This window comes from Abramis brama (genome assembly GCF_963993115.1).
Source record: "Abramis brama genome assembly, chromosome: 7".
In the NCBI taxonomy this organism is placed as follows: Eukaryota; Metazoa; Chordata; class Actinopteri; order Cypriniformes; family Leuciscidae; genus Abramis; species Abramis brama.
In genome coordinates, this window is record NC_139969.1 from 29,738,424 (window position 1) to 29,751,965 (window position 13,542).

Consider the following 13,542-nt stretch of genomic DNA (forward strand, 5'->3'; position numbering starts at 1 on the left):
CCAGTCTTACAAGTGTAGCGTCTCCGTTCCCTCATTCAGGGAACAATGGTTTCATCAGTAACCGAGACGTTCCCATACAGTCAGTCACGCTCAACGTTACGTTGATACTAACGTATTGGGGTCCCTATAGAAAGTGCTACAGCCACTGAACTGTGTTATGAATGTGTTGGAGACGCAGATGCTGGCAAGTTGTAGCGTGCCCTTTATGGAAGTAAAATAATGACAAATGTTTTTAAAACAAAAAAGCTTGTTGAATTGCACTACTTGAAAAATATATGCATTGCATTAACCCTGCATTTTAAAGCATTGTATTTTCAGGGCTTGCATTTTTATGGGCTGAAATTCAACATGGTTGTATATTTAAGCTGTGAATATTTCAATTCAAAACATTTCACACACATTTCATTATTAAAAATTCAATAATCCATATTCACCTTTCAGATTTCACTTCCAAAATGTTCAATTCTGTTTAAAAATATAACCTATAATATTCGACCAGCAATTTTCGGTCCATTTTATTTCACTTTACAAATTCGCTTCCACAAATTCAGTGGTTCAAATTCGACAGAAAATTCAACAGTTGACATCCGGGAACGGCAGGAATATCAGTAGATTGCCGATTGATGATCTCCATAGCTGTTAGTCGCTCTCACCAGCAGGGGGTGCAAGCGGCTGTTGGCGAAGAAAACTATATAGCAACGGGTGAGAGACTCATTCATTCGTTGAATTACAGAAATGGAGCAAGCAGTAGGCTATTTGTGATTATTATCAGGGTGATGAATTGTGATGATTATCATATGGAAAAGCTGATAAAGACACAAAAGCTGTGTTTACATTGAAGTCTTCACTGTTACTTTTGTACATAAGTTTTGCACAGCATTCTCTGTCGTGACTGAGATTATGTTATTCCCCGACGCTGATGTACAGATCAAACGTTAAATCTGAGGTAGTAGATATATTTCTCTCGGTTGTTGAATTTCAGCCCATACAAATGCAAGCCCTGAAAATACAATGCATTAAAATGCAAGCAGGGTTGCAATACATATTTTTTCGAGTAGTGCAATTCAACAAGCTTTTTTGTTTCAAAAACATTTGTCATTATTTTACTTCCATAGCCCTTTTGGCAACTGCCCTCACACAGTCGTAACCTACCCAGAGCCCCATGTAAGCCCAAGGAAAAATAGTCTTCCATACCAACGGTCGTTGCTACGTGATGTTTCACAGGAAGAGTGCTTCGTTCTCAATTCCCTTTTTTCAGCCATGACCAGTGTTATTAACGCTGGGGAAGCGAACCTAGTCCAATGGAGACGGACGCTACGAAGGCCACATCCTTCACATACGGAGGTAACGTGGGAGATACACATATGGACCACAGGGCAGTGCTACAAATGGAAAGATCTCTACGGTAGGTCCTGCCTAGACAGGGATGAAACTACTACCAATGCAGAGGCAGAGCAGAAACTGCCCAGGGAAAAACAGGGGTTTACCGACGGGGAAACCGTACTATGGAAGACTACACATATGGGATTACCAAGAGGGAATCCCAGCATATGGGCATCTAGCCCAGCACAATGGCTGATCGACCCAACGGGATACAGCAACGAGGGTCTGTCTCCTCCAGCGGCAGTGCTTGCAAGTTCACCACCTGGTCCCTTAAGGGAGTGGTGAGAACTTTGGGCATGTATCTGGGCCGGGGTCTCAGGACCATGTGAGACAGGGCCAGCCCGAACTCAAGGCACGATTCGCTGACCTAAAATGCAGCAGAGAAGAACACCACTCAGCAAACAGACTCCACTTTAAAGCATAAGCTCATAGTAGAGGGAGCTCTGGTTTGAGTGATAGTGTCTACACCGCTGGTTCTTAAGTTCCACTTAAGTTCTCCGTGTCCTGTCCAGAAGCCACACGTGGAGGTTTTAGAGGTCTGGACGTGGGAAAGCAGGTCCTTCGTCAGGGGAATCTGTCAGGGAGGGCTGGAAACCAAGTCCGGGTGGGCCAATAAGGCACAACCATCATGACCTGTTCCTTGTCCTTGCACAGTGTCTGTGCCAGCAGGCTCACTGGGGAAAACGCATACTTGCGTAGGCCCTGGACCAGCTGTGAGCCAGTACATCCATGCCGAGGGTCCCCTCGGTCAGGGAATAGGACAACTGGCAGTGGGAGGACTCCTGGGGGGCAAACAGTTCTACCTGTGCGCCCGGGATGTGAGCCGCGATTTGAGCCGCACTTCTGACTTCAGAGGAGGAGATGGTGGGTGAGTCGTGACATGCGACGTGAGTGTACCCCGCCTTGGTGGTTAATGTACGCAACCGTCAGTGTTTTCCGTACGGATCAACGCGTGCTTGCCCTTAAGCAACGGTAAAAACCAGGCAATTAGTATACCACTGCAGTGGTCCCATCCAGCTGCATGGCCGAAGTTGCATGCCTGTTCCACACAGCGCCCCAGCTCGTTCTTGAGACATCTGTTGTAACAACAACGCGACTAGACACTTGTTTTAAGGGCACTCCGGCCCATAGAAAGGCAAGTTATGACCAGGGGCTGAATGTTCTGCGACAGATCGGTGTGAAGACCACACGGAGTGTGCGGTGGTGCCATGTCCATCTCAGGACTCAGCCATGTAGCCAGTGCTGAAGCGGTCTCATTTGCATTAATCCGAGCAGCGTTACCACTGCGAGAATCAGACAACGACGACCACGGACTGTTGAGCAGCTGTCTTAGTATATCAAAACTGCAACAATTAGTATCCTCAGTTCCTAAACGGTTAAAAAGTGTAATTGAAAGGAAAGGTGATGTGACACAGTGTTAAACATGCACTTGTCCCAATTTTTTTGTAGTGTTGCAGTCATCAAAATAATTTTTTTTTTTTATATTTACAAAATACAATAAAGTTGGTCAGTGAACATTGGAAATTTTTCCTTTGCACTATTGTCAGTTAAATAAAGGTTAAAGCCACACCGTGGACTTTGTGACCTAAAGAGTTGACGCATACGAGTTATTTTAAATGATTCCTCAGGCCAATATACAGCGTTTGACACTATTAATGCTCCGAGCGGGGCTGCCCTCTTGAAATACCGCCTATGTAAGTTTGGAGAAGACGGACCGTCGTTGGCCAGGTCATGTGACCTGGAGAACGTATCGCTTTACGGCCATCACGTGACCATAGGCTCTGATATACTCATGGAGCAGACTTTTGCGACAGTGCTGCGGCGCTTGTGGCCTCTAGGGGCGCTAGACGTGAAAGTTACAGGTCTAGCGCCCCTAGCGCCCGCAAAAGTTCCGCGGTGTGGCTTTAAAGAGAAAATAAAATAAAATAAATAAATAAATCACAGATTCTTAATTTTGTTAAATTATACAAAATGTCCCAGCTGTTCTTGAATATAAACAATACAACTGTTCATTGTTAGTTCAGGTCCATTAAATACAATTAACAGAGTTTGGTTCCAAAACGCAATAAATCCATTTTGATTAATTTGAGTAAAAATGTGTTTCTTTACCAAGAAAGTGGCAAGATGAAAACCACTATTTTCTGTTTCAAACTTTCACATAGCATTTTTAGGTTATAATAACATAAAAAAAAATTCAAGATCCAGATTTTGATTTTCAAAGATTTATTATAAAAACGGATAGTTTTTCCCCCCAAAATGCAATAAATCCATGACAATTTTTTTTTTTAAATGAATTAATCCATTGAATCAATATTAAAGTTATTTTTCATATTGAAACTGTTGAAAATACACAACAAAGTAAGTTTATTAGTATAATAATATTAGTATAATAAGTTTCACATACAAAAACACATACTTTGTCATATTAAGAACACTAAAGAAGATTCACATATAGTATCAATTTTATATCACTTGTAGGCCTAAAATATTTTTTTAAAGATTTTATTCAACCCATAGCCCTGTTGAGCAAGGTCACCACAAGCTATTGTGAAGGAATAGCTATCAATACCTCACAGTGACCTTACTCAACAGGGCTATGGGTTGAGTAATGCCAGAGTTATGCTTCAAGTTTAAAAATCACATTCATTTTCTTGTGTTGTGGATACTATAAATCCATTGCATTATTAATATCTGTGTAAAACTGTTAAAAATAGAACTGTAAAGAAGACTGAAAACTGATTTGCACATGACACCTATGACTACAGAAAATTACATTCATATTTAAGACATCTTTGTATTGAATTGATTGTCTTGTGCATACTATAAATCCATTGCATAATTATAACAATATTCTTTTTAAAAACATTCAACAACATATCATCCATTAAGAAATCAGTGAATGGTCACTCTCAAAAGGCTGACACAATGGGCAGCTACTCTTCATGACTGTCACAGTAAAAAATTGTTTGTCTGTGACTGAGAGAGTACATTATCATTGGCACTCGCACCCATTTCAGAGAGCAAGTTCAGCACATCCTTCCTTTTTTTATGTATTTCACTGTGTTTTCATTGGGAAGCTGACTTGGCTTGAAGTCTGCCCACTTCTTTTCTCTCTTGCCTCGTGTGAGAACAAGCAACAGCCGAAGTATTGTTCATTGTTAGTTCATGTTAACTAATGTAGTTAACTAATGTTAACAAATGGATCCTTATTGTTTAGTATTATACACGGTTATTGGAGGTAAGAAATTAAAAAAATATTCTACCATTTTTATTATATGCAAAATTTGGAGAATATGAGGAAAAAGTGAGCAGGTGTGGCTTGGAGTCTGACAGAGAAGTGAGCCAAATCAGATTTGATTTGGTTGACAAAAAAGAAAGTAAAAATGAACAGGGGGATGGTTGATCAGTATCTTGAAACAGCCGTTCTGGTAATATCCAACAATAGTCTGAATCCATGCTGAGTTGATGCACAACGAAAGAAAGATGTGTGGAGTGAAATGCATCACTTTTGCACTGTGGATTAATATTCTCAGTGTAATAACAGGTAAGAAGAACTAGCTTACACTTTTTAAAATCAATTTTAACCTTCCACATGTCATAATTTTGACAGTAGACATTTATTTTGTATTTTTTACAGAAAAAAATGATTTTAAAATAGAATTAACCCCACTAAAGCCAGTTATTCATGTTGGTATGGATTTGGAGCTGATCTGTCACGTGAATGCTTGTCCAGCTAATGTGACCTTCATGTGGAGAGCATTACAGGACAAATTTCACAGCGGAAAATCTGAAAATGAGAAGACTGTTTCCCGCCTGCTGATCAGGAACATCACAACTGAACACAATATTAAAATTGTGTGTAAAGCTACTTGTGAGGGAAAAACCAAAGAGCAAACGTCAGATATACATGTATTCTGTAAGTAATGTTTCTCCTGTTCTCCCAATTAGACGTGATTTTGAGTTTATGGATATGGCAAACCATTTTAACATTTATGATTAGGCTAATAGTAGGTCTACAAGTTACCAGGATTAATATACTAAATATTCCTTGTTAATAATACCTACCTACTCCAGTTTGGCCATGATTATTAATTTCAACTATTCGTATAGTTATTGTTAAGTTACTATTTGATGATTGCATTCCTTACAAGTAACAGTTTTATTGTTGTTCCAATTGCTGTTATACTTTTCTTTTGAAATGACTACATAATGCTGCTTGTCTAACAACTGATGTAGAAATGTTATCAGTAATAATTGGAATCGATTTGGCTGAGGCAGTAGCAAATTAACAGTATTCAACATGTTCAATATATGGTAACTATGGTAAATATTTTTTATTGTTTTATGATTTAAACAGGGAGTGAAAAACAAAAAACATGTGTAAATGATTTGTATGCTGTTATGATGAAGTGTGTTGTTTGCAGCATTTCCACAAGATCCTGTACTGCCCAAAATAAAGAGTTTGATAGCAAACCAAACACAGAAGCTCAGCTGCACGGTCCACAACGTTTACCCTTTGGAGAGGATAGAAATTAAGTGGCTTCGTGGAAATGAGATACTCCATGTGGATCAACCTGAAGGATCTTTTGATAATGTTCAGAGTTATTCCTCTGTGTTCAATTATACGCCGTCTGTCTCGGATCTGGGCAAGAATATTATTTGCAAGGCAACACTGAAAAATGCTGAAATTGGATTGGAAAAAAATCGTACTTCGAATGCTGAATGTAAGTTGTAGAGTAACACTTGGCTACATTTTTATTAAAGGAATATTCTGGGTTCAGTACAAGTTATTTTAGGTTATTGTGAGGCACTTAAAATGAAAGAGAATGTGGCCAATTTCTAGAAGATTTAAAAACAGAAGTGTTGATTTTATGCAGCACATGCATTAATTCTTCTGTGTAAAACCTGTTATTTGAACGTGATATTAAATAATATTATTGATCTGCCTGCATTGACATCATTAGGGCCTATATGAGAACTGAACTGAGCTGGACGATGATATCACGGTTTTCTCCAGAGTGGCTCATATATATCTCGTAATATGTGGCTCATATTTCTCATATATATGCACTAAATTGATAACTTTTTTACAACAAAAATGAACCATCACTGAACTTATAAACTGGACTATGACGCTATTTTCTACTAGAGCTGCTGTACAGCCGAAACAAACTTTGTTGCATTATTTTCCTGTTATCGCTGTAAAGCTTCTTTGAAACAATCTATGTAAAAAGCGCTAAATAAATAAAGGTGACTTGACTTGATAGTTTCATCCTTACATCTAGCCAACTGCATCTCTTCATCGGAACAAATAGAGTTTCCGCAACGGCGTTAAGCGCTAGATTGAAGCACTCATCTGTTTGAACTGTGCACGAGCGCCATGAGAGTTCACAGTTCCCTTCCACCACTGATAACAGCAACAACAAACACTCATCATGACTTCAAAGACAACACATCCCAGCGCCAGAACACCTCTATTTTTAACACGAACAAACAAACTGCTTGAGATGTTTCTTTTGTATTAGGTACATCCGTGCCACGAGATGTTTCAAAAAGTGGTGGGGACAATATTGACCCTGGCAAAAAGTGGTGTGGACATGTTCCACCCGTCCCTCCAGCAAATTACGCCTATGGTTGCACACCAGTCTAACATTGTAAGGACATTGATTTAACATTTTCATGCCCCCTAAACATGACGCTGAACAAAACGAAATGTGACATGTCGGTCAGACGTCCTCTTGGGCGGTCCTTGGCCAATGACACTGCTATGGAGTCCAGACCTTCTGCCGTCAGTCTGAAAGTCTGGTTACACGAGATTTTTCGCGTACAGGCGACACCATTGTCAAAACGATCCCAGTTCACACACAGATCCATGAAAACAACTAAAAGCGCTGTATTCTGCTGCCAGGCCAGTAGTTGGAGACGTCAATTTGTAAAGAAACACTACGCGCCTAGAGACTGAACACTTAATACGCATGATGTTACCGGTTTTTTTTGTTTACACAGAGACAATTACGGTATCATTTTCAAAACGCCGTTGTCATGAATGGCCAAAACACATAAAAAGTTCTCTGTTTTTTTTGTTGAAAACGATGTCATGTAAACGGCCTCTTAAATGCTGGAGACAGGAAATGCAAACCTGTATGGATTTCACCAGAGAATGTCTAATAAGGGGAGAAGTTCCACTCTCAGTAAACTTCTGGCTTCTGAACTGGTTGCAGTTCCACTCTGGTTCCATATGAGGGCGCTCACAGGACGAGTGTAGAATGAATGGAGGTCTATGGCGAAATACCCATTAAAATCCACTTTTCTCAGGATATAATTTTTTGTCTAGTAATTTGAATATTGTATTCGAAAGGAGATGCAAAGAAATTACACATTGCTGGGTGTTAGATTTTTTAGAGTCACTTATTTGCTTTAAAAAGTCTTTTAAAATGTCAATGACGTCATACACATTGTACGACCAGAGATACTGCTTTACGGCAATCCTTCAGTCACTTTCGTGCTCTGCACTTTCTTTTCTCTCGAGGCATCGACAACACAGCTGACACAGGTAAACACACGTGCTAGAAGAGTTTTTGTTTTGTTTGTTTCTGGTCCCGCTTCGGATGCCACGATGCCATCAAGCGGTATCTCTGGTCGTAATCAGTCCTTCACTGACCAATCAGCGTTCATTAGCAGAATGCTAGCGTGTTATGGGCAACAACAACTCAACCTGTAAGAAATCAAAAGGACATAAGTACTCGTTCATTCAACTTTCGACCTATAACCCATGTTGAACTTGCAAAACCTACAATCAAATCTGAGATTTCTCAACAGCAATCGGGTGAAAGAGACAAATTTAGCCGTCTAGCCCCATAGACTCCCATTCATTTTGCCCTCATGGGCGATCGCCCCCAGTGGAACTCTGGTGGAACTACAACCAAAATTCGGTACAATAGGACTTAACAGGGAGTGGGCAGGCTCTCCGTGGACGGGCTCTGGTTTCACTGTGTTGGTGAACTTTGCCCTATGAATTTGTCTCTTGTGAAGACGTGTGTCCAATAGAAGATCTTAGCTAAATTAAAAGAACGCAAACTTTAAATCTGCAGAAGTGCAGCATTGCAGTAAAGTGGAGTAGATTGCATATTTTTACATTTTTGATGTATTATATTGACTTGTACTGAACACGGAATATTCAATAATACAAGTTTATTAACAATTAAATTAAATCACTTTTCATTTGTCATAATTGATTCTACATTTCTTTCTAAGATGGTCCAGGGACTTTTAGAATTTCCAGTAATAATACCTCAGTAAAGCTTGGTGAACATTTGGAGATAACATGTTGGGCAGATGGAAATCCCCAACCAACAATCTTGTGGTGGAAAGAGGAGACTGAACCTGCACAGAATAAGAGCCAGAATGAAAAGCTCATAATAAATAACGCTTCCAGGTCTCAGGCAGGTTGGTACCGCTGTGACGCAAGCAATGCAGTGGGAAGCCAGCAAAGGAGGGTAAAAGTCATTGTTCTAGGTGGGTAAATGAACTCAGGATAAGATTAGCTGTCTTGTCTAACCATTTTAAACCTGTCCATGATCTTTAAACTCCATTTAAATGCAGGTCCTCCAAACATCCCCAAAATCCAGCTAAGCCAAAGAGGAGACCCAAAAGAAGGAGAGAACATGACCATATTGTGTTCTTCAGACGATGGGTCAGCAGAACTGACTCTGTATAAACAGAGCGCTGCGTCACAAGCTTTGAACAAACAAGCTGTGCTTTTAAACATCCCATCAGTCCAAATAACAGACGGAGGGATTTACATTTGTGAAGCAAAAAATGACTTCGGCACTGAGAGAAGCACAATCAACATTACAGTCGAAGGTGAGTTTTTGGAACATTTCTGGAGATTTCGCTTAGTAAATGTCTTTGCATGGGAAGTTACTTTGCACCAGTTTTATTTTAGTATTTATAGACCATTATAGTTTTTATTCATATTTTTCATTTTTCAAATTGGACAACGACTCAACTCCTGTGGTCAAATATGTTGACTCATGTTTTATGACGGGTAGCTTCTGTCACTTTCCGATTACAGATTCAGTTGTTGTGGCTTTAAGCTACTTTCAGTGCATATCGTAGTAGCCTGATATTCTATCCTTTATTTATGGACATAACGTAAACATGCACGGACAAATAATGAAAGTATACAGTTTCCTGGCAAATCCATACTGACTCTAAACTCTAAAACGGGAATCATTATTATAGGCTTACCATACTGATTTATGGTAACGCGTTTTGAAAGATGGTTTTATGATGTACTTGCTCATTATTTATATTGCATTAATTTTGAATAAAGCATTGTTCAATTAACAAAACATTAATTAAAAAGTAATAAAAATATCTACAACACGCTTTGGCTGAGACATACAACAGCACTAATCGTAACTTATTCAATAAGGCTGGAATATAATATTTCAGTTTCTCTACTCCAATGATTCTTTACCCTTTAAATCTAGCACGACCCGATGTGGTGAAAACGGCAGACCTGCCGGCAGCCATACTGCCCGCTGCAGGGTCGGTGTCACTGCTGACTATCGCTGGGCTGCTGATCCGATACTGCAGAAAGAAAGCCAGGACAAACTCCAGTAATGGAGTTTGAAGATGAAGAGCACATCAACAAAATGAAGCATTCATCTGAAAGGAACATTCACCTGGACATTATCTATACTGTAAATGTCTCATGGACAGGCGAATACAAAGCTGGGCTGTGTTTTCTGTACTTATTTAGTCATTTTATTACTAACAGTGTTATTTTCTAATAAGATGGATATTTGATGGACAATCTCTAAATACAAAAAGTTTTTGGACACTTAAAGGGTTAGTTCACCCAAAAATGAAAACTCTGTCATTAATTACTTATAATAACTATAAATTATGCATAATTAAATGCAATTAACCCTAAACTAAACCATCATCCTAACCCTATAGTAAGTAGTACATATAGTTATTATTACTCAGTACTTAAATGTATAATTACACAGTAATACTGACATCTTAAAATAAAGTGTAACTTTTCTCTACTTAACCTCATTTCCTTAGATTATCTTGCATCATGTGCTTGATATCAACCTGACAATGAACTGTGAATATCCATAAACTCATAGCGGATGCTTAGCCAAATACTCTCTAATAAGTCTGCACATGGCGTATTCAGCAAATAGCCTAAAACCGGAGAACCACTGTTTTACACACTGCGTGTACTGAAATCTTGGCACTGATAAAAGGAAATTCCTTTCTCTAAACTTTGAAGCACACAGACTTTCCCTTTTCCTCCAAAAACAATGTAATGAGGTTATTTGACCTGTTAATTATCACAGGCATTGTCTATTCAGTTTCCATATCAGTCAAAGTACACGATTTCTCCAGGAAGTTCCATCCTTTGTTCCAACACTCCGGGTGTTAAAATACACTGCTGCCGTTTAAGTGCTCTTGGGGATGTGGTTATATCAACTGATTTTACTTGATTAAAGGGTTAGTTCATCCAAAAATAAAAATTCTGTCATTAATTACTCACCCGCATGTCGTTCCAAACCTGTAAGACCTTCGTTCATCTTAAGAACACAAATTAAGATATTTTTGAGTAAATCCGAGAGCTTTCTGATTCATATCAAAATTAATATTTTGATGACCACTATTATTATTTTTTTAATTAAATTGTATAAACTTAAAAAAAATATAATTTGAAAAAACATTATGAAATGTTTGAATTCTTTGAAAATATTTATAGATGTTCTTACCCGGGAGTGTATAAAGTTTTGTAATTATATTAACTCTTAATATAATGGCCACCGCCAGCATTTTTGATCATTTTCACAAAAGTTTCATGGCCCCCAGATTTTTTGTTGTTGTATGATTATCTAAATATGCAATATATCAAAATAAAGAACAAAATTCTGCTTTTAAAAAGAAAAAAGAATAATTTTAAGTTCTTTTTTTTTAACTTTCAAGTATGTTTTTAGCTAGATTCTTTTAATTGAGTAAAATATTCACTCAGTATTCATACTTTCATTTAGGGCCCATTTACTTATGCGTTTTGGTTGTTAATTTACACAACAATGGCGTTTTGGGGGGGCCTGAAAACGCAAACTCCTAAAATCAGGTTTCAAAGTGCAAGTTTTTGAAAACGATACCGTTATCGTCTCAGTAAAAACCAAAAAAAACAAAAAATTTGTATAAACGGTGACTTCATGCACACGCGTATTAAGCGTTCAGTCTATATGCACGTAGTGTTTCTTTACAAAGTGACATCGCCCACTACTGGCCTGGCAGCAGAATGCGCCGTTTTTAGTCGTTTTCATGGATCTGTGTGTGAACTGGAATATTTTTGACAATGGTGTCGCCTGTACACAATACTTTTCAAAAACGCAAGTACATTGTTGTTGTGTAAACGTCCCCTTAGTAGGGATCTCTCTCTAAAACAGCAACAAACAAACAACAAATGCCATTTTAGAAGGTCTAATAAACTGCTGTGTGCCCCCAGAATGCATCTATGTTAACAGTAATCTACTGTATTGAAATACAGCTATTGTACTGTAAAATCATTCTGTAATTTTTACAGCAATTCATTACAGTGTGGAAATATATCACCCGGTTGATAAAGGCAAAATTCTGAAACTGACTAATTATATGAATGGAACAGAAAAGAAAAGAAGTAAAGATCCAGTGACCTTTTAGGTTTTTATAACGTTTGTCCGAGTTGTTTTGTCTATGCGCTTGATTCTGTAATGGCTGACCTCTAACATCCTGAGCTGTTTGAGAAAATCTCTCATTTGCCTTCCTAATGAGATGTTCTGTGTTGATGGCTTTTTGTTTTGAAGTCAATTTTCACCCATTTTTGACAAGGATGCAGACAGAGAGAGCAATCTATGCAATCTATGCAATCTGACATCTTTATGTTGAAATATTATAGGTTTCTCAAGCTTCCATGAAGCATCCATCAGCACAAATCCACAAATTTTGGATAAATTTCTCATTGCAGGGAAAAATTTCCCACAATTGTAGTCTACACAGCTATTAGTCTGAAGGGGGGTGGGGGGATGGGTCCACTTTATATTGTCTACATGTTTTATATTTTCATGTGTCAACAGACAAAGTAAACCGTCTCCTAGATATCCTTTAAGCTCTCCATTGTTCCTCCAGTGAAGCAAAATTATCAGACTGCTTCTTTATCTGCTTCTGAACACATGCAATCAAAAGTGAAAGTTAATTCATCAAACAGTTCTGGGTTACACTTTATTTTAAGGTGTCCTTGTTAGTGTAGTTACACATTTAAGTACTAAATAATACTAATTAACTACATTTCCTTACTATAGAGGGTTACACTTTATTTTAAGGTGTCATTGTTACAGTGTAATTATATATTTAAGTGCTGAGTAATATTAAGCAACTACATGTACTTACTATAGGGTTAGGGTAGGATTAGGATTTGGTTGAGGGTTAGTTGCATTTAATTAATCTATCTATAAATTACAGAAACGTCTGTCTGTCTGTCTGTCTGTATGTCTGTGTGTGTGTCTGTTAACCGCATATCTCTCGAACCGTTAGTCCGATGGATTTCAAATTCGACGGGTGTCTCGCTACAGGCATGAGTAAGTGCAGTGCCAAGTTTGACGTTGTTTGGATTAGAAATGCAAAAGATATCGTTAAATATATCATTTTTAGAAGGTTGTGGTTTAAAAATAAACATTCTGACATAAACACTCAGTCAGCTACACTGTTTACTTCTGAATATTATAGTTTGGTTCCAGAACGTGATAAATCCATTTTGATTAATTTGAGTAAAAATGTGTTTTCTTTACCAAGAAAGTGGCAAGATGAAAACCACTATTTTCTGTTTAAAACTTTCACATAGCATCTTTAGGTTATAATAACATAAAAAATTAAAATCCAGATTTGGATTTTCAAGATCTATTATAAAAACAGATAATTTTCCCCCAAAAATGCAATAAATTCATGACACTTAAAAACAAATTATTTTCCCCCAAAAATGCAATAAATTCATGACACTTTTTTTCAAAATGCTATCATATTGAAACTGTTGAAATCAGCCATCGCTAAGAAATATCTCCTGAACTTTTTTGACGGTGATCAGCTCACAAAAACTGATTTTGCACGGGCACT

The 13,542-nt window shown here is 38.0% G+C and overlaps 1 protein-coding gene across 1 annotated transcript; it reads left to right on the forward strand.

The window, feature by feature from the left end:
* The first annotated feature begins 4,481 nt into the window (after positions 1 to 4,481).
* vcam1a (vascular cell adhesion molecule 1a) lies at positions 4,482 to 10,442 on the forward strand. The gene is made up of 6 exons (XM_084120168.1): positions 4,482 to 4,927; positions 5,021 to 5,299; positions 5,808 to 6,107; positions 8,638 to 8,898; positions 8,986 to 9,246; positions 9,879 to 10,442. Exons 1-6 carry the CDS (start codon positions 4,849 to 4,851, stop codon positions 10,019 to 10,021), a joined length of 1,323 nt encoding a protein of 440 aa, XP_083976294.1. The 5' UTR covers positions 4,482 to 4,848; the 3' UTR covers positions 10,022 to 10,442.
* The last annotated feature ends 3,100 nt before the right edge of the window (positions 10,443 to 13,542 follow it).